A 21,633-nucleotide genomic window follows, 5' to 3' on the forward strand; every position below is an offset into this window, starting at 1 on the left:
CTTAAATTACAATCATAATTTGCCAAGTATAGGGGAAAGGACTGTGTCGTGAAGCATTCGTCATTATACATGTAAGTGCTGTCTCAGGGGTGCAGGAGTTTTAGTCAGAAATCCATTCCGTGGACTGATGGAAATTGAAAGAGTGCAGGTAGAGCCGAGCGGACACACGATGATGGGCTCCGCTGGTCTGAAAGCGCTGTGTGACTCATCCTAGCAGCAGGGGGTGAGAATGAGGAGGCTGTTCACACAGAGCCTTGGGGGGGGGGGTGTATGGGTGGGGGAGGGATGGTCAAAGGACACAAGCAGGAGGTCTTGTTTTTCCAAACCTCTCATGACACTTGGAAAATGATTGCCTCTGATGAGACTTATTAATACAGCTGCTTCAGTGAAAACCACTTTAGATAATTAAATCAGATAAGAAAAAAAAACTGTATATTGATGCTGGAGAATTTCTTTTGTTGTGCTTGGTGCAGAACACACATATCAGGCATCTCATACAATGTCATAAAATATTCTTGGTTATAAAAGAGACACACGTACATTCAGGGCTGTTTAATTTGAAAAAAAAAAAGAAACACATCCCAGAGGTGAACAATTCACTCACACCCACTTTCACAAAGTAACAATGGCGGGGTCACTGAGGACACCTAAAAAAAACCCAATTCAGACAGGCTGCAAGGGATGAGCGGCTTTTAATTGTGCAGCACGGGCAAAGGGCCGGGGCCGCGGGGAGCCTCCCTCGGCTCCGGGGGACCCCATGCGGAACCCAGCCGCAGATGAAGCCGAAGGCGCGGGGCTCTCGGCTGCCAAATGAAAATAAAAGCCTGCAACAGTGTGGAACTTGATTAATCGGTTTCCCAGCATCCATTATTCCTCAGGGGTAGATGCGTGTGGTGCAGAGTGATCTGCAACATTGCAACTCAAAGTATTCATGAGGTGGGAAGGAGAAGCAGTTTCCTGGTGTGCGATGTTGGGGGTGTTTATAATTCACACCACACTTCTGCGGGTCAGGCCTGTCTGGCCCGGACATGTATGAAATCTGACCAGTGAGTGGCTGAATTCTGTGAGTTCTGTGTCCGAGGCAGGAGCGGCAAAATGTCATCAAGACTGTAATTATACCATCACTGCACCTTCAGAGATGCCGCCCTCACCTTCAGCGGTGCCGGCGGTTAGGGCAGGGCTCTGCCGAGAGGCTAATGGCCGAAAACGTGACCTGTGTTCGGGCCTGGCTCGCCGTGTGTCCTGCAGGTGGAGTGGCTGAAGAATGAGGAGGCGGTCAGCTCGCTCAGCGACGACAACATTGACACCCGAGCGGACCACAACCTCATCATCAATGAAGCCCGCCTGTCTGACTCGGGGAACTACACCTGCCTGGCCAGCAACATTGTGGCCAAGAGACGCAGCGCCACCGCCACCGTGGTTGTGTTTGGTAAGGCTGGTAGAAGACATCAGTTCTAGGAACCCTATATAGGCCTACATGAACAATATCATTATGGTTGAGAAAACATCAAGAAATCCTTAGCTTGCTATGCTTTCTCTTTTTGTTTTATTTTTTTGTTTGTTGAGTGATGAATCTTTCCAGTCACAGGCAGCTAAATCTCTTTTTAGTTTGACTAGCTAGAGGCTCATTTTGTCTCCCATTAAAAACCAATGTGGGTTTTAAAAAGGAATCAGCCATTGTGTCTTAATCTCATTTAGAATGTTTTTATTACCGTTAAGGGCTTTGAAATTGCCATTCTTAATTATTTATCTGACTGATGCCTTTATGCAGGCTTTTAAATGTATTCAAATACAATTTGCCAACATCATCTGAGTACCGTCACACAGCATTGTGATTCATGAGTAATGCAGCTCTTATTCCAGCTAAAGTGCGCACAGAGGCTTAAGCCTTGGAGTGTGGGCACTCAGTAAGAGGGAAAGCAAGGTTTGACATGGATTGCCAAAATAAGTGGGTCTTGAGTAGCTTGAAGGAATTGGAAAAAACCGGTGATCTCTGGTTGTAACAGGTTAGAAGCATACCATATCAATGTGGCGGTGGAGCATCAGAACTTTTGAGCAATGCAATACTTCAGTGAGGAGTTTTTGTGTTTTTTTCTATTTTGTGACTCAAATTTAGCTGAGACTTGGCTTATCAGTCTCGATAAGCCATGTGATTGTAGTTCTGATTGTAATTCTGGTAAAACCAGAAATGGATCTGTCACATTAACTACTCTATAGGGTGTCTGAGTGGACACAGCCAGTTTGGTGGAGAGGGGAATTAGCGTGGCAGACTATGTCCCCACCGCCTTTCCTGTGTGGGTTTCACTGTGTCCCATCTCTGCGTTTCCTGCGCCCCTCCCTCAGTGAATGGAGGGTGGTCTCTCTGGACGGAGTGGTCCCCCTGCAACGTGCGCTGCGGGCGAGGAGTGCAGAAACGCTCGCGTACTTGCACCAACCCCGCGCCCCTCAATGGGGGCTCCTTCTGCGAGGGCATGTCCATGCAGAAGATCACCTGCAACGCACTCTGTCCAGGTGAGAGCGCCTCACTCTGTCATTCACTCTCTCAGGATGAGAGATCCAAGGTCGTACCATTACAGAGTTACTTCTGGTCATGAAAACCTTGGACTATCTGAAGTGACATTGTACTCATAATAATTAATGTCACATGGTGGAACATAGGCTGTGCTTTCATACACAGTATTTTGTATCTTGATCCATTGTATTTCATGCTTCAAGTTTTAGATTAGCAATGTGGGTACAATGTTATATGTGTAAATATCCATGCCTTAATGCAGAACAGCAGTCTCTAGCTTTGGGCATAAAGACCTCACACCAAAGTAATTAAGATACCACTCGCAGAAGTTAAAAAGCTAACTGATCAGGGGTTAACAGCAGCCCCCTTCCTCCAAAAACTGATGGTTTAGGTAGGTATAGAAAACAGCATGGATGGTGAATCTCCAGGGTCAGGACTTGAAACCACTGACGTACGGTAACACTAAACTGAACTGCCCTTTATGTTCTTCTCAGATCTTCAGAAAGTACAATATTTATCAAAGTTGCATTTAGTTCCATTCATAACTTACTTCAACACATTAGAGTAACAGCATGGAAAGGGTATTCTGCAATATGTTAAATCAAATGACTGCAATTACACTTCACTTTATTGATGTGGAGTAAAAGATGGTGAAAGGAACTGCTACACACTGTATTCAGCTTGTCCTGCATTGGTAGAAATGACCAGTGGGCAAAAATAGAAGGAGACCAGTTGTTCATTTAGACATAAATGTATTGGAATAAAAATTGTCTTTGCCAATAATTACAACATTTCCAGTTTGCTTTTGTGAAAGACATGGCTTGCTCACCATTGTAAAAGCAGAAATGAAAGGTTTACTAATAATACAGCATTTTAATGCTTCCTCCTATAAAGCAAGTGATTTGTTTTGGTTAAAAAAATAAGAAAAGGTTCACAAAAATGGGTGCTGTAGAATAAGTAGGTGGTGGTTGTGGTTTTAGGAGAGACACATTTCCATTAGACTCAGATTTGCACATGGGCCCTCAAACTCCCTCAAATGAAAGCCAATTTTGTGAGCTACTCAGGAGAGTTGAATTGATTTTGTATGACTGTAGTGGTATCCCTCTGCAAAGAAGAAAAATCACTGTTACAGAACAAATCGTTGTTGTTCATGCATAAAAAACTCAGTTTCAAACTCCCCCAGAATGCTTTGTGCCGCATATAACGCTGCTACCCGTGTCAACAAAGCCAACATTGTAATTGTTTTGTGTTCCAGACTTCCATTAGCTGCCCTCTATCTTTCCTGGCACACTCTTACTTTGCTCATTCTTAGGAGGGCCTGAATTTAAATGTGTTACAAAGCGTTTATGTGGAATTTAATTATTCTTTGTAGTTGGCGGATTGATCGCTATGACTGAAATCACTGGGGCTCACGGTCTGTTTGTCTGCTGTTGTTGGGGTAATGGGCCTCACATAGTTGTGCAAATGCAGGCTATGTGACTCCCGCTTCCTCCAGGACAGTGAAGTTAACGTCGCGCCCCTCCCGAGAAAACCCAGCTGTTATCACAGCAGCCCGGTAATCTTCGCTGCTGGTGCAGCTTCGCACGGGCAAAATTTATGGCTTTCCCCGCCAAAGTCAATCGCAGGGGAAGCACTCATCATATTGGAAAAAGTTATCTTGAGAGCGCAAAGCACATTAAGAGACATAATCTACATCCCCAAGCCACTTTCCAAAGGACTCCTCTGCACCAGCTCCAATGTGCAAACACGCAATTTGCATTTAGATTAGCGGGGAAGGAACATTTAAAAGCTATGGAGACATTAAGGTACAGGCTTAGTAGACAAAACCAAAACAAACAGGCTTTTTCAGAGCTTGCAAAGAAAGGATGTACTGGCGGTTGTCAGCGGAGGATCGGGAGAAATAGCCCAGCGCTGCATGACAGGATGTGTCTGGCTGAGCTTAATATGGGATCATCCCCTGAGGGAATCGTGCAGCAGGTAACAGTGTAAGACAGCGAGTGTTCTCCCTCCCTCACTGTGAAACCTGAGGAAAGGGATGTGAGCTGGTTTCATTCGGGAGGTTAAAGGGAGAGGGAGAAGTGAGAGGGGGTGGCTGGAGGCCGAGGCCTAGGCGCTGTCTGCTGTCTCAGCCTGTGCGCCTGCCTTCCGTCTCTGCAGTGGACGGCGGCTGGGAGGAGTGGAGCGAGTGGACGGTGTGCGGCTCCGGGTGCGAGAGGGAGCGACGGAGGGCCTGCACCGCGCCGGCACCCAAGCATGGGGGCAGGGAGTGTGAGGGGGCCCAGCAGGACACGGAGAACTGCACGGGAGAGCTCTGCACCCACAGTGAGTACCCCCATGCCCCTCATCCCATCCCATCATTCCCCTCTCAGCCATACATGCCTCCATCTGCATTCTCATCACCATCACCACCTAATAGCTCACATTCATGAGCCTCACCAGTAACTCTATTGGTGGAGACAAAAGCTTGAATAGGTAGCAGCTAATCCCAGTCAAACATTAACACGAGGACGTTGACAGTTTGGCAGTTTCGATATATCTCCCATATCTCCCAATAGAAGAAAGACAGTCAAAGCCAACACATTTTATGGATTTATCTGTGCAGTCTTAGGGTGCTAAACAGTAACAATACCAATCAGATACAGAGTGCACCGTCTGCACATGCACTGAATGAGCACGCTGGTGCAGGGGTGGGTAACCTCTCTGTGTTTCTGTCTTTGCAGATCGAAAGCTGCTGCATGACGTTAAACCTCAGAGTGAGTCCACCTGTTTGTCTTACATCTGCCACGCCCACCCCTCCTCCCCTTAACAACAGTTTCTACTGCAGGAGTCCCACGTTGTAATCACATGACTCAGCTCAGCTTTTAACACACAATAGAGAAAAGAGCAGGAAGGAGCCCCCGCCAGCCCGGCAGGGGCACTGAACAGACATTTCTGTCCACAGGCTAATTGCCAATTAGAAGGTAAATTTTGTCAATCGGTTTAAGTTCCCTTGTATTAGTCAGCTTCGGTGCTGTTGATACGCAGCTGCATGTTTGCCCACGTGTTTTTTCTGGGGGCAGCTTTGTGTGGTTGATCTCTCTGCTGGCTTGTTATTTTTGTCAAACATTTTCATCTCCAAGAAACTTGCCACTGCTCACCCCTTTTTTCCGTTGCCTTTTTTCTTTGATTATTTTCCCAACCGGAATAGGAATTGTATGATTTAGATTTGGAAATACAAGGGTGTTTGGGGTGACTGTTGGGGAATTAGAGGACCATTTCCTGGGCAGCATTCAGTTTCAGAGTTTCAGAGTTTACACTCTGATTTTCACCTGGCAAAACAAAAGCGATATCAAAAACCAGACTTTTTATTATCTTCTTGACTCCAGGCACTCGGCTAAACTATTTGAATGTGTAAAGTTTTTACGCACTGGGCTGCATTTGTCGGCAGTTTAGCTCCCTCAGTTACAACCTCACTGTGAATTCTAATGTGCGTACCATCTGTGACAAGACACATGTGATCTCCATCAGGAAGGGGAAAACACCACTCGCTAAATTGGTTCATTTTGGAAGCTGTTGTAAAATACTCAGAGATTACACACTAAAATCGCACTAAAATCCTCAGCAATTAAGTACCAATGTCTTTGACTCACTCTGCTCCATTTGATTGGTCAATGTTTCATCCATATCATCAAAGCATCTCCACAAGAATGCCAAGAAATCAGTTTTTGCTGCAACTCTGGGAAGACTATGAGGATTGTAGGTGTGCTCAAACATGTTTTATTGAACAGCATTGGCCCCCAAAAGTCTTTTCTGGACATGTGGCAGGGTTTCTTTAATTTTGTTTTGTTTTTGTTTTTTTCCTTATAGAGCCACCTCCACCATAGAGCAATGTCATATTATACATTGCAGGAAATTTTGAGTGCATAATTACATAATAAATCATACACTTTTGGAATCCTCATGCATAGCAGTGCCACATTTCAAATGAATGTCAGGTGCTACAGTGGGCACAAACCCATGTATTTATAGAGACCTCATTAACAGCATTCACTCTTTTAACAAGCATTACATTGCCGGCCCACGCTAAATACAGTGCTGCAAGGCATTCATTTATAAATCGGCCCCCTCCCAGGTATCAGAGCTCAAACACAGACTCATCTGTTTGCTTCTTACACATAGACATTATCTTTGTTATTCTGTTATCAGAATATCAAATGAATCGCTGAAATTTTGGTATGAGCTCTGATGTAAGTCCTTGACCCAGAAATTATGGAAGACTTCTGCATTGGGAAAGTTCTTGGAAAACATTTCTGAAAGATGTATATAGTATACATAAAGGCTTATGAATCATCGTGCTCATGCAGTTGTATTGATCTAGGGCTCACAGCATGAGGGCCTCTCCCAGAGATGCAGCTTTTGCTGAAGCTTCAAGAGCAGTGTTGCGCTAGACTCTCACAGCTCTTATTCAAAGACATCCTTCATCTCCTGTGTCTATGGCCAATTATCAGTCCCCCTGCTGCTCGCCGACCTCCCTCGCCCTCCTCTCTCTGCGCTCTGTCCTGTAGGCATCGAAGGCAACAACGAAGTGGCCCTCTACTCGGGCCTGGCGGCCGGGGTCATCGCGGTGGCTGTGCTGGTGGTGGCCGTCATGCTGTACAGAAAGAACCGCAGCGAGTACGGGGTGGACGTCATCGACTCATCCACGCTCACTGGGGGCTTCCAGTCATTCAACTTTAAGACCACCAGGCAAGGTGAGCACAGGGGCTTGTGGGAAAAGGCAGTCTGAGTTTGTCTGAGATCCAAATAGTAACAGAGGTTGCAAAACCCTCGGCTTCAGTTCTAGGCAATGCTGATGCCCCAGATAACTACTGTGCATACACAACACAACAGTGCGTTCCCATCCACTTCAGTTTTTCTTATGATAATTGCAGGCCCACTGCTGCATGTGGGACAGGTAACCAATCACTGATGGACACCTGTTGAGCTACAAATGGGAAAGGCAGAGAATTAACAAGCAGCTGAATTTCAATAAGTCTTAGCTAGCAGCTAAGTCCTTCTTACTGTGCTTGATTTCTTATATTAGCAAGCAGTAATTTTAGTTGTATAAAAGCATATGCCGTTACAACATAATAAGTTGCAACAGATCCGTAATCTCTTTGACGTAATCAGACGTATGTCATGTTGCCCAGTCTTTATTCAAATTAAACTGACTGAGGTGGTGTGCGCTATGGTGTTGTGTTGCTGCAATATCAGGCACCATTAACTGAAATAGAATCAGCTGATATTTGGTTGTCTTTATTTTGAGTTGGGAAGCTTGCTAGTCATCGCAGACAATCAGAAAAAGGTTCAGGATGATCTCCAGTTTAACAGTTGCTAAGTTCACTGCTGCCCCCTGGTTTATGCTTTCGGGTCTCCTCTGAAGGACGCTCACTCCCAGTCTCTGCCGACCGCTCCAGCAGGCTCGCGGTCACCTTGCGTGATCCCTGTTGTGCAGCAGTGCGCGGCAGAGATGGATAAATGTGAAAATCAAGGATTGCAGAGCATCGGTTCCATTTTTGGAAGGTGCTGTAATAGCCTCTGCTCTCCACAGTGTCTGCAGCCTCACCTCTGCAGCTGCTGGGCCGCAGGGACCAATATTTCTGCCCATGACGCGCCAGGGCAGCGGGAACGATAGCCATCTCAACAGAGGGGCTGTAAATTCAGCCTTGTTTCAATAGCGCTATGAGAGCTAGGGGCCAGATGGGGCTCAGCCTGGCCTCACACTTCCTGCTTCAAAGGCCTGGGAAGTCATTCATATCCACATCTTCCCGTGTGTGTGTGTGTGCGTGTGTGTGTGTGTGTGTGTGTGTGTGTGTGTGTGTGATGGATCAGTGTGTGTGTATGTGTGTGTGTGTGGGACAGGCCCAGCCAGGTGAATCCTCCCGCTCCTCCACTCTTCTTGAACAGGCTTGTTAGATGTGTTCCTGCAGCAGCTGGTCAGCTGTCCCAGTGCCCTGGATCATCCTGACGGCTACTGTGCTAATGCTGCCATTGGGCTTGCACTGCCAAGGACTTTAATGAGCATGTTAGTTTGATCACTGCTGTAGTTAGGTGTTACTATTGAGCAAATGTTTTCCAGCCTTAATCATGCTATGAGTCACACAAGCATATGGCTCACAGCAGAATTAGTGCTTTTATAACAGTGTCAAAGATGTCACCCACATGCCGACACTATGGCGTATTTAAACAATTTAAAATTCAATTAGATACGTGGAGAGCAGCCATGTATACAATCCGACAATTAGAGGCATTAGAGACATTTAGCAAGTAATCCATGAGGTTAAATCTACTGTGAAAAATAAAGTGACACAATGGAAATAGCTGTATCTCTATCTGCTGTTTGGTTTGTTTAGAGTAGAATTGTGTTGTCTGTTTACATTCAGTGAGTTCTTGATCACGTTTACATTGTTGCTTTGAGTGCCTTTTTCCATTATCTGTTTCTCCACTGCCTGTTTTGCAGCTAGCATTTTAATATTCACATTTCAAATTTCATACATACACTCCATGACTTACAGTATATGCCTGTCTGCCATGAAACATGAAGCATTTTATACTTTATACATTTTATTTTATACAGTTTTTTTTCTCAAATGATTCCACTGTGTATGGAAATTTGTACAGATAGAGAAAAATCAAAGAAACATGATCTTTAGTGTAATTTGATATTAGTCTTAATTTTGAATTAATTCTAAAATATCACTAAATTCTAATAGTAGTAATTTAGTAAGTCTATGTAGCCTTTTTTTTTCATCAGCGTAGTTTCTGCATTTCTCACTTCCATTTCAGCAAAACATAGATATGAAAGGGATCAAACCCGTAAATAATGAACAGCTTTCCCTAAAAATAGAGTACATTAGCGCCGCTCCCCCCAGAGTCCATGCCAGACAGCAGTTGGGCCGTGAGGCCTCACTAACATCAATGTTGTCTTAAAGAGAGAGGCAGTGTGGCCTGGTCTCCTCCAGTCCTGACAGAGAGGTCCAGAGTGTGTCCCCGGTGGGGGGTGGCTCAGATGGGCTTTCAGTGGGCGGGGCCACGGCATGGCACCCCTGCACATCTCAGCTAGCTCAGGAGCAGCAGGACTCATTCTCTTCCCTTGCAGGAAGGTCGCCGAATCCCTCTTGCCCCTGAAACCAGGGGGAAGCACATCTGGCCCTCCCAAGTGCTTAACTTTTATGTGCTTCTTGAACGGAATGCCAACATCGATAATGACCCTCGCTAAAAAAAAAGGGTGAACTGAACAGACAGTGTTCAACAGCTGCAGCTTTGCTGGGCTTTTCTCCCTCAAGAGGTGAATTTATGGTAATGAGGGGGCCTCTCAGTGAGAACTGGGCAAAGTTAGAGTGAGGGAGCCAATCAGCAAGCGAGGAGCCAATCAGCGAGCAAGTAACCAGTTAGTGAGAGAGGGAGCCGGTCAGCATGTGAGAGAGTTTATCAGCGAGTAAGGGAGCCAATCTGTGAGCGACAGAAGCAGGCACTTCTGCCTCTGGGGCCACTTTCTCCAGTCCTATCCAACAAAGCAGTTCCCTTGGCAAAGTATGTTTGTACCATTATTTGTAGTGTGAAGTACTGCAGATATATTTTTAAAGGAGAACCTGTGACAGTGGGGTTCATGCAGAAAAGTTTAACAGAAAAGAGGTTTTCCAGCCGTTTCGTCATTCATACCATCAGAGACTGTGACCCCAGTAAAAATGCTCTTGATTTGCATATCATTGAGGTTGCTGAGTGAAATTGAACACCTGGTCATGATTGGTCTTCAGCAGGCAGAGTGCATGAAATGGATTTTCTGATGGACATACTGTAAATGTGAGAAGATAATTGCTCATTTGAAATAGCAGTATGTGAAATCGATAATGAATAAAAAATTATCATCACCTGTGCACTTTCATGATAATTGCTGCAGAATTGTATGTGGTATGGAGCATTTTATCTTTACTGACCAACGTACACTATCTGTTAGCTGGGTCTACTGTCTACTTCACAGGCCTAAGTTCTTAGCAGGCACTGTGCCAATCGATTGAATCTCAGGAAGATAGTCCACATTATTGACTTGACTATTATATCAGCACATCCATATAAAAAAAGACTGTCCCAAACCGATGCCTATGAACAAGCAAATTGTGTTCATGCAGGAAAATCATATAAAGTCAATTAAGTTATTTATATATTTGCTGCAATTGGACAAAACTCTGGGATTGTGTGAGTACCAGTAGTTAGGAATATAGTATTGAACAAGAACAATGCTATATCTGCTAGAGGTATGAGATTAGAGGTAGGTTTGGCTGGTGGTGTTTCCCAAAGGATGTGTCCTTTGATGACTGAGACACCCAGCATCCCAGCATTTAGATGGCCTTGTAAGGACCAGACAGACAACTAAGCTTGTGTAGTTTGAAGTCATGTTATCATTGAGACATAATTTCATCCATGAATCAGATGCGTGCAGCGTATGCCATCCCTTGCTTTCTCTGCTTGACTCCTTTTGTGGAGGTTAAAGAATGCCCTCTTCCCTTTTCCCCCAGGAAACCCCCTCCTGATCAACTCCTCTATGCCCCCGGATCTGACCGTGGGGCGCGCCTACAGCAGCCCTATCTGCTTCCAGGACTCCATGGACAAGGAGCTGATGAGCGAGTCCTCGCTCTTCGACCCCTTACCAGACCTTAAGGTCAAAGTTCAGACCTCCTTCATGGTATCGCTGGGGATGGCAGACCGTGCGGAGTTCCACGCCAAGGAGCACCCCGAGACCCTCCCCCGGGGGCTGCGCCACGGGGACTACGTCATTGCCGAGAGCCGGGAGAAGAGCCTGCTCAGCCCGGACCCCGTGGACAAGCACTCCAGGGCCCCGCTGAAGACTGTGGGCGTGTTCGGGCACACGGGGGGCCGGCTGGTGGCGCCAAACACGGGTGAGTTTTTGTACTTACATAGGTTACAGTTTTACATGTTACCCTTCAACCTGGGTTTGAACCCAGCCCGGTCGCCATTCAACAATAACAGGCAGCCCACACCAGCAGAACAGGCTGGCTTTGCTCTGCTGCCTGTGAGTTGCTTGGATGAACTCTGTGGAGTAGCACCAAGCCTCCAAACAGCATCCGTCTTACTGTGGTGCTGTGTGGGACCTGTAGTGTGAAAAAGACACACTTCTCATGCTTTTTAAAGAAAAGTGACGCACAACAGGTCAGCCAATCCAGTGAATCAGGCTCCTGTTTGTGAAACTCTGTTGTGCTGCAGACATTTGCACGATTCTTTTGGTCCAAAGATTTCAATGTCACCCTGTTCCAAGGATCATCTTCATAATGAATGCACCTTGTTAAGTGTTTGCACTTTCATTGCGCTTAATTGTATGCAGCTTTAGCTGAGTGCAGAGCATGGTATTGCCATGGCCTTCAAAGTCAAAGAAAACATCACGCACTACAGAAGAATTCCTCTCCGCTCACTGCTTTCATAATCACAGCAGTACACAAACAGTGTTGGCGACAAGTGCTGAAAGAAAGCTTCTTTCTTCCTGTTCCCACATCTTAGGCACATACTTGTGGATCGCTCTTATCCCTGATGTTCTCTTTCTGTGATAGAGGTCACCTTTTGAGAGTGTGTCTCAAGGATAAAAACAAATTTATCCAGTGGGTACCTTTGCAAAGGCTGCTGTTCCTGTTACAGTTAACAGTCTGTCAGCAGCGCTTTACTGACATGTCCGCACAGGTCTTTGTGAATCGAAGACTGTGTGCCACTCTGGAGGTGTGCAGACAATGGTGCTTGTCAGTCTTTTTTTTCTCCCTTTTTTTCTCCCAATTTAGAATGCCCAGTTGCTCAGTGCTACAGTTCTGGCTAACAAGCTGGGAGCACATACAAACGCATGCTGTCCTCCAAAAGACATGACCGCAAGCATTGATTCTTTGCACACCACAGTCCCAATGCTAAGCCTGCACAGACATGAGTCGGAGGAAGACACAGCTTTTTTTTCATCAGCCACAGACACAGAGGAAGTCAAAGGATTCACAGCTTCATACAGACAAGCTTGCGGGTGCCAGATTGACCAGTAAGGGTCGCTGACGAGTGATGAGAAGGACAAACCCCTGGCCGACCTATCTGCCCCTATCCCCTGGCGGAACAAAGCCAATTTGTTCCACCGCCATGGGGTCCAGGGTGTTGTCGGCTGATGATACGGCTACCATCGATCCAAGGCCATGGAGCTCAGCTTGCGCCCAAAAGAAATGCCTTAGCCACTGAGCTATGGGGGAGCCCTACTCTCCAGGGCATTTTAAAGGGTGCACTTTGCATGTGGTTTGCTGCTGAGAGGGATGGTTTTCTGCCTACACCTGCCAACTGGAGCTCATCAGACGAGCCCACAGGCCTCCAGCTCGCAAAACGCAAGCCAGACCCACTGCTTCACCACAAGTGCAATATTCCTTTCAGTTCTGTCATTGTACTGGTCTCAATGAATCTCCCATTCATTTATCCAGAAAGTTAAACACCTCCATACAATGACTCTCGGGACCACAATGCGATGTTGAGAGTGTTTTATCATATGAACGGTGTGAAACTGAAAATACAGATACATACACTGATAAGTATCGTGTACATAAATCATATTCGCATACATAAATGCCAGGTTAGTATTTAGAAATTAACTGTTATTCTGTAAAAACTACTGTAAAATACTGTAAAGGCATAAGGCAATATACATGCGCTCAACAGAACCCGACAGAGTGCTATCAAATATAACAACTCAACTAACATTTCACTTATTTAGATGTACTCAAACTAAAGATGGATGATAACAAACAAATTTCCTTACAGGGAATGCCTTCTTAAGGGATAACAAGCGAGGATGGCAAGGATTTTCCCTGGATACAAACAACATGCTCTAGCAATGCTCCTACTGCACTCACTTCCTGGGTGCTCTCACTTCCTGTCACATTGACATTTCTTGGAAAGAACCAGCGGGGGTCACCAAAACGACCAAAACAACAATTGGCAGGGTCAGAACAGTCATCCTTCACCTGACAGGGATCGAGAAAGCAAGCAGGCAAAGGATGGAAGCAGCAGATAGTTATGATTAGATGTCAGTCCACTCCCCAGCCTAAGAACCCAGACACGTGCTTGCACACACAAATACACACGCACACACAGGCATACACACACATACACATACTCACACACATCACCTGTGCTACCCTGTGGCACCTCCATCAGTTGGCAGACTAGATTGGCACCCAGGAGAGTAACGGTTTGGGGTGTTGTCGCAGTCAGCACTGCAGTGAGGATTTAAGAGGTTTCCGGGGGCCTGCTCTCGCTGTCACCTCCACTTTTTTCCTGTTTAATGACAGCTAACTGGTGGAGCGCCACAGTGCAGGGGGAGAAATCAGGAACTCCACTCTCCCGAGCTCGTGTCCTGATGGAAGCACAGCAGGGGTGATATTTCTCATCTCCTTCTTTTATTTCCCTCAGCCTCACAGCCTGGCTGTTCATGCTCGGTGCTTATGTGTAATGTGTGCGACTGTGATCATACAGGAAATATGACATTTGTATGTACTTCATTTGCAATGATAATGGACAAGGTAAATATTTTATATATGAGGGGTGGAAGTGTAGCATAGTGGTAAGGAGCGGGGCTCATAAGCGAAAGGTTGCTGGTTCAATTCCCTGCTGGGGCACTGCTGCTGTACCCTTGGGCAAGGTACTTAACCCACAATTGCCTCAGTAAATATCCAGCCGCACAAATGAATAAAAAGTAAAAATAAGTCACTAGATAAGAGCATTGGTTAAATGCCAATAATGTAATGTATATAGACATGTCACTGAAATCAAATAGTCCACAAAAGTCTGGCATCCTATTGATAAGCATGTGTTAGTAAAATGTAAATTATACTCCGGTATCTGCCATGATTTCTACATCAGTAGAAGTGGCACAGTTGTGACATTCAAAATGCAGGACTGGTACAACTGGTCAATGAACGGGCACTCCCACCCACCTGCTCACAGTCTAAAGCACCAGGTGGGACCTGGAATAGAAACAAAAATATCAGTTCGTTAGGTTAAAGGAGGTGGTCACATAACAATGATAACTATAAAAACAACCTTGAACAACAAAAGATTTTTTTGGGGTCACACTGATTTTTCTAACTGCATCATCAATGAAATTATATTGCTAACCTGTTACGACTATGCAAAAAAATGGTTGCAATATAATTATTGTGATCAGTCAATAAATGTCATCAATGCAGAGGGTATGGGTTAAAAATGTAAGACCAAATACTCAAAAATTTTTAAGGTGAAAAATTGAACTCTGTGGGGAAAAAACAGCCGCTTTTCAAATGCCTTTAAAAAAGGAACCTGAGAGCAGTAATTTGGAATGTCCTGTACATTAGTAGCAGAAAGCCACTCGTGTAGCTATTGGCTAAAGTAGTGAAGATTATCTACTTTTGTGCTCTGCTGGCCTCTGCCAAAGTGACTAGAAAGCAACCATTGATAGATGCGCAGAACAAATAGACATTGTTTGGTGTGACGTAATTCAACGATTTATGGTAGTCATCATTTATAAGCCTGTTGTTATCACCCAGAAGTGTGACCGGGGCCTTGGCACCGTGTCCTCTGTGTCCTCTTGCAGGAGTCAGCCTGCTGGTACCGCACGGGGCCATCAGTGAGGACACCACCTGGGAGATGTACATGATCATCAATCAGGACAAGTCCAGGTGAGGATGGCTTGTTCAGTGAACCCAGCAAGGGCAGCAGTTCCTCTCTCTCTCCCTCTATCTCTCTCTCCCTCTTCCCCTTTCTGTCTTTCTCTGTCTTGTGCGCGCACACACACACACACACACACACACACACACACACACACACACACACGCAGAAACACCCGGCTTCCCAGCTCACCATACACTCTCCATGGGATATGTGTGAAGAATAGGACAGCTGTTTCCTGGAGAGCTTTGCAGCTTCTTCCTGAGCATCTGGGACAGCAGAAAAAAGGGTACTGTGGTGGAATTGGAACTGTTCTGAGGAATGGTATTGGTTAACCTACATCTTCACAACACTCCTAATATTCTGTGCTAGCATCTGTGTGATTATTTCAAAATGTACTTTGTAATGTCGTAGTGCCTTGTCCAAAATTAAGTAACACCAAACCAATGGCAATGAGACCAGTAGCATTATTTCCCCTACATTACATCGTCACTTAGCAGGCACCCTTATCTAGAGAGACTTACATAGGCTACAATTTTTATGTTACCCATTTATACAGCTGGATATTTACTGAGGCAATTGTGGGGTAAGTACCTTGCCCAAGGGTACAACAGCAGTGCCCCAGCGGGGAATCGAACCAGCAGCTTTTCATTTATGAGTCCTGCTCCTGACCACTATTCTATACTGTTATCCTAATATAACTAAGTTCATTTTAGGTGTTTAACAGATCCTTTACATCTATTTGCGACCCTTTTGTATCCAGGCCAGCTAAGGAGCTAGTCCTGTCTTCAGACCAGTCCTGAGAAATTAAAGCAAGCGGCATATTACAAAAGCCTCCCAAACACACAGAGACGTCGCTGCCACTAGTGAGAGCCCGGCCTTGTGTTCACTGAAGCGTCGGATCTAATCTCTCTAATAGATCCTGTCCCCTTTAATTTGTTCCTCCGCATTGCGACTAACTGATCAAATGCAAAAGAAAGTCTTCAATCGATGTGGACAGGCCTCTCCCACGCAGAGCACTGACTGTGCAGAAGCAGTTGGCATGATGGAAATCGATCTCTCTTCTCCCAGACGCTGAGCCAGGGCATGTACCAGCATGTGCCTGCAGCCGAATCGCTGGCCTGTCATCTCACTAACTCACCTCTGGCGTCTGTGCTGTGCCATTCGTGTCATCACACACCGGAGACCGGAGTGGGCTTTTTTATTAGATTTATAGGGGTATGTTTGTGTGTTAGTGCTGAACCAGGAGAGCACATTAGGTTTTGTGATATCGTGTCTAAGCGTTTTTGGATTCATTTTTTTTTTTTTTTTTTTTTTGACGCTTTGTTTTATGTCTGCATCTATTTTTCTTTTCATTTTCTAATGTTTATGAGAATGCATTTAAGTGACCGCACAACCAGGTGCTGTCAATTTACAGGACCCATGAAAAAGAACAAAGATCTGTGCACTGGTGTTTAAGAAAGATAGGAGACTTTATTAATGATAGTCTTCTCTTGAAAAAGCCTTATACTATGTGATTTAAAATGGTACAAAATACAAAGCTGTTCATTCAATTAATACATTTTCAAAGGGATGATTACTCTGTTTTATAAAAGATTCATGGCTGTAGTATTCATGGCTGTAGTATTTCTATTTTCAGAATCTATGTCTGGGGAATATCACACTAATACAAGAAGGGTGATGAAAAAAAAACTATTTAATCGCAAATTACAACCAAGGAACTGTGACCTGAAAATTGTGAGTTGGGCAGTCTCAATATTTTCTGTTTCACAACAGCTGAAGAGGAGAATATTTATATAAAAGCCATTCGCACATACATAAAATATAGGCTTTTGAATGATAAAATGCAATGTACACAGGTTATAAATGCATAACATTATACTTTAAACCCCATTGAATATCACTGTATTCTTCCACAGCAGCCCATTACCGAGTACATCTCATAACGACTAGAGCATGTCTATGGTTTCCCATTGCCTCTTTGCTCTACGCTATTATAATTATGTTAATATATGTTCCATAGAGCATGGCAGCAGTGTCCATGGGACATCTGGCTGTTCCACATAAAAGAACAAGCTTCAGTGTGGTCACATTTTTTACATTTATTTTGATGTGTTTAAAGCACCCAACAACTGCATGCAGAAAGCTGAAAATAGCCTTTGTGGTCATGGGACCTTTGTGTCCTGTTCAAAGACCACTGATTGCCTTTATCCTGTGGAGTGCCTCCGCCACACAAACAGGGTCAGTAAACAGATTATTTTTATTATAACCAAAACACTTTGGAGAGGTACGGGATGAGTACATCTGTCACAAGTGTTTTCTTTTACTTAGTTGCCGAAAATCAATGACAAACAATTGAATGTCATCCACGTGCATCATTTACAGTTAACATTTTCACCTCCATTACAATCTCTATTATACCACGTAAAAATGCAATATTACTGCAAACATGCATTGACATCTTTGTACTTTTTCTGTACTCTTTCAAGAGATTCTACATTGAACAATGAGGCAGCTTTCTTAACCGGTCAGTGGGCTTAAGGGAGACAAACACAGTTCACTGTCACCTGATATGAAGTAAGGGAAAATACTATTTCTTAACTCATTCCTGATGGTGTTGGTTATGTTGCAAAGCTTAACTGGTTGAGAATTGGACAGTTTGCGCAAGGCCTAATCTTGTTGAGCTCCCCCTACTTTGGGGCTGCTGTTTCCCCCTGATAGGCGTAATGCTGTTTACTCCCAGCTCACATCCCGAGTTATTCTGAGGGTGCGAGGCAGAGAGCTGTCAATCATGGCGTATCTTTGACGGCTAAAGGGGACAGTGGCGAATTGAATCCATTCTTCTTCCTCAGCCCAACCATCTAATTTTGGACAGTCCTCTCTATGGCAGGATAGAAATCAATTTGATACAGTAATTTGGCGCCAGGTTTGAGGAATTTGCTTGCACTTTTGCCAGCAGCTATACCACCTTGCTGCCCTCTCTCTCCAAGTGGCTGAAGCAAAGCACTGCTCGGCCTGATAAGAATGTTACACTAGACCTCCATGCAACACAATTTCGCTACTTGAAGGGAGAGTGGGAGGGCCAGCACAGAGCTGTTTCTTCTAAGCCAAGCTAAAAGCCAGTCCTCTGGAGCTGTTATAGGGACACTGTGCTGTAAGAGGGGCCTGTTTTTTAAGGCCACATTAAACAAAATGACTGCGCTCAGCATGGTCATTAGAGATGCCCTGACAAGCTTAGGGCTAGTAGTCCAATAAAGACATAGTCGATTAGACGTCACATACACTGGGAAGAAAATGAGTTGTTAAATGGCTTCACGTGGATTTCACGTGACACAGATTCACCATAAGGAAGAGGAATCTGTAAAATTGTGTTAGTGTGACAGTGCACACATTCAACAAAATAGCTCATGGCCAAGCAAACACTTCTAGGAGCTAATATGAGCCAGCAGAAGAGTAAAGATAGCACGTTTCACCGTGGTTTTCTGCTGGAATGAAAGCTACCACCAGTGATGCCTCCCTTTTCATGGTCTTGTGACCAGGAGCAGGTTGAACCCAAATGCAGAGATGATGAGGCACAAGAGGTTTGGCTCAAAGAAAATAAAATGACCTTTTACTGGAAACATGGGGGATACAAAACAGGCTTGGCACAGGAGTACACACACACTATGCATGGAAACTCAAGAGTGAGCAACAGGGAACACAGATGAAAACAATAGCTAATTAACACAGGTGAAAAAAGCGAACTAAATGAGACATAGAGAACACAGGAAGTTAGGTGGCCATCTGGTGGCTGGCCCAGGAAGCAGCAGCTACATTCATGACAAGTATCTCCACTGTCTCGACCTCCACAGTAGACAGAGATGATGTCGTGTTGCCTCAGCCAGTGCTTCTCTCATCGTTTGTGAATGGGCATAGATCTCTTGTATTATGTGTGGCCGCTGGCCCATGGAGGCGCTGAGGAAGACGGGCGCAGGTCTGAGAGCTCACAGCCACTCTGAGCTGAGGCAGGCCGTTCAGCACAGATCAGAGCTCCAGGGGCTTCACGCTTCCCCTGAGTCCCGCCACATTGTGTCCGTGCTCCGCAGCACCCGATGCAATGCATTTCAAGTGGGAGAATCAGCGGGGAGGGTCCTCCATGTGCCGAGTACACTAAGGGCCATGAATACCTCAGCAGCAGCTCTGCAGAGCTGAAACGGGATCACATGATCAGGGGAAGAAGCTACTCCCACTGCTTTTTTCAGTAGGGCAATTGCTGTTTGTGTTTAGATTTTACACAGCCTTGATGTGTTTTGCGACAGAGCTGGTGTTTGCTGTGAACTGCAGGGTAATAACAAAACAAAGAAAGGTTCTTCTATGCCTTGCATTTAATTACAGGCCCTAATGCTGATCTCTTCCTGGACTTTTGTTTGTCTGTATGCAGCTGCATGTCCAGGGTAATACGCTTTAACGCCTGATGGTAGAGGCCGACCCCATGAGTGATGGACTGGGGTCTGTCACCATGAATGACTCTTCATTTACTGGTCAGTTCATCCACAGGCACCTGCTAAGGGAGCAGGAGTCTCCTGTGTTGACCTTGATATAAACCAGTGACCCTGGAGGATTGCATGATAGTTGTGTGTCTTTGAAGTCTGCTGATGGTGCAGTGCATGGAGACCCTTCCAATAGAGAGGACCACATGGAAACAGAGGCAAAGTTAGTACATGAGTCATTCAAACAATACTTTGTAAACTTTGCAAGGATTTTGAAAAGAAGTATTTTCTGAAAGAGCAGAACCTGTAGACCTGGTCATCAGTGACAGACAAGCGGGAAGAGAAGCAGTCTTTAAGCACCTTACTAGCATAGACACCCTGAACATCACAAAGAGGTGGTAACAGCATGCATACCATCTGAGAGGGTTAGGGAACTGAATGTTGACCCTAAAATACCTTTTTTTTTTAATCTTGTCTTTCACATTAACAGCATTATGACGTTCTTGTTTTGGGTCTGGCAGGGTAGCCTGTCAGTGAGAGAGGACTCAGGAAGAGCAAGGCTCTAGGATCAGAGCTGTTCAGGATGCCATACAGGGGTTAAATGGGAGATAGAGCAGTCAGGCAGTGATGAAAGATGAGCTCATTGGTTTTGACAGAACACACACTTTGGCATATTACTTTGGGCAGTTGCCTTCTGGACAAGGATATAGTGTGCCAAGGCTGAACAGGAATGAGGGGGGGATCTCCTCAGTGTGTAGACTCTTGCACCAGCAGCATGCTGGGTGCATGTAGCTGTGAAGGACATGCCTGTTTAGTTTAAATTTCCCCACTCTGCACACTGCAGTGTTGTGCTGACCGTTGTGTGTGTGTCTGTAAACGTGTATGTGTGTGTCGGTATGCGTGTATTTGTACATTTATGGATGTGCATGTAAGTGCATGGGGGTTAATTATACACATGACTAAAACTAGGTTGATGTTCTCTATTGCATTATATTATTGTCATTTAGCTGATGCTCTTATCCAGAATGACATAAATAATTTTATCTATTTATATAGCTTTGGTCACAAGCCCTGTTCCTTACCACTACACCACTTTGCTGTTGTGCCATCATGTAATGTTATTGAGCAAAGTCTTGATGTTTTTAGTAGATGTGAAGAGTTATGCTTTAGCTTGTGTGTGTTTGTGTCAGGCATTCTGTAATGCTTTATTAAAGTGTAACAGTGCAGTATACCTAGTGCTAACCAATATTTCTGTCTAGCCATGGCATACACCTTTTTCCACTGATGACAGTTTTGAGTGATATCCTCTTGTGACAGCAAAGTGCTAGCTATTATCATAGTATGCATGGAATCAGTATAATGTATTTTCAGAGAGACCAGTCACTTCATTTTTTAGCTTGGATAGAACAGTATTATCAACTAAATTAAGCTCAATAAAACTGAGCCTGTTACCTTGCTTGCTTGTTACCTTGATCTCATTAACTCTAGTGACAGAGTGACTGGATCTAAAACAGACTGAAGTATTAGATTAAAGTCATTAATGTATTTGATTGTGGATTAATTTTCTCCAAACGTTTCACAAAAAAACAAATACAATATACTCATACTCCCATTGTCTTTTACTACAGTTATTTATTCATGCAGAGAGTCAGTGTGATTGTGGAGATAGGTCAGTCTGACAGAAGTTATATAAATCAGAAAATACTATTAGTCTGTTTTCTTTTTCTTTTCTAAAGAGCTGGTTTTAAGATGTATGAATAGCCCTCAGGGTGTGGTACTCATAGTTTGGCTGATGATGTCGTTATGACTGCTTCAGACCTTTAAAGAACCGCAAGACAAAGAAAGCCGGTGGTCTGCTGTTGACCTTTTTGGAATATTATACAATCAGGGAAGAGCTTTGACAAGGGGATTCTCCCCTCTCTTTTGCACTCTGACACTAATTATCTCTCCTGCTTCTCCCAA

General features: G+C 44.7%; 1 protein-coding gene across 1 annotated transcript in view; it reads left to right on the top strand.

Annotated features, from left to right (window-relative positions):
* LOC118777942 (netrin receptor UNC5D-like) overlaps nucleotides 1-21,633 on the top strand; it is a 172,706-nt gene that overhangs the window by 138,579 nt on the left and 12,494 nt on the right. Inside the window, exons 5-11 of the mRNA XM_036529211.1 lie at nucleotides 1,249-1,429; nucleotides 2,344-2,511; nucleotides 4,670-4,834; nucleotides 5,233-5,265; nucleotides 7,057-7,242; nucleotides 11,047-11,427; nucleotides 15,129-15,213. Of these exons, the coding sequence (XP_036385104.1) occupies nucleotides 1,249-1,429; nucleotides 2,344-2,511; nucleotides 4,670-4,834; nucleotides 5,233-5,265; nucleotides 7,057-7,242; nucleotides 11,047-11,427; nucleotides 15,129-15,213 (1,199 nt within the window). The remainder of the gene's footprint in view (nucleotides 1-1,248; nucleotides 1,430-2,343; nucleotides 2,512-4,669; nucleotides 4,835-5,232; nucleotides 5,266-7,056; nucleotides 7,243-11,046; nucleotides 11,428-15,128; nucleotides 15,214-21,633) is intronic.

Source organism: Megalops cyprinoides, chromosome 5 (genome assembly GCF_013368585.1).
Source record: "Megalops cyprinoides isolate fMegCyp1 chromosome 5, fMegCyp1.pri, whole genome shotgun sequence".
Lineage (NCBI taxonomy): Eukaryota > Metazoa > Chordata > Actinopteri > Elopiformes > Megalopidae > Megalops > Megalops cyprinoides.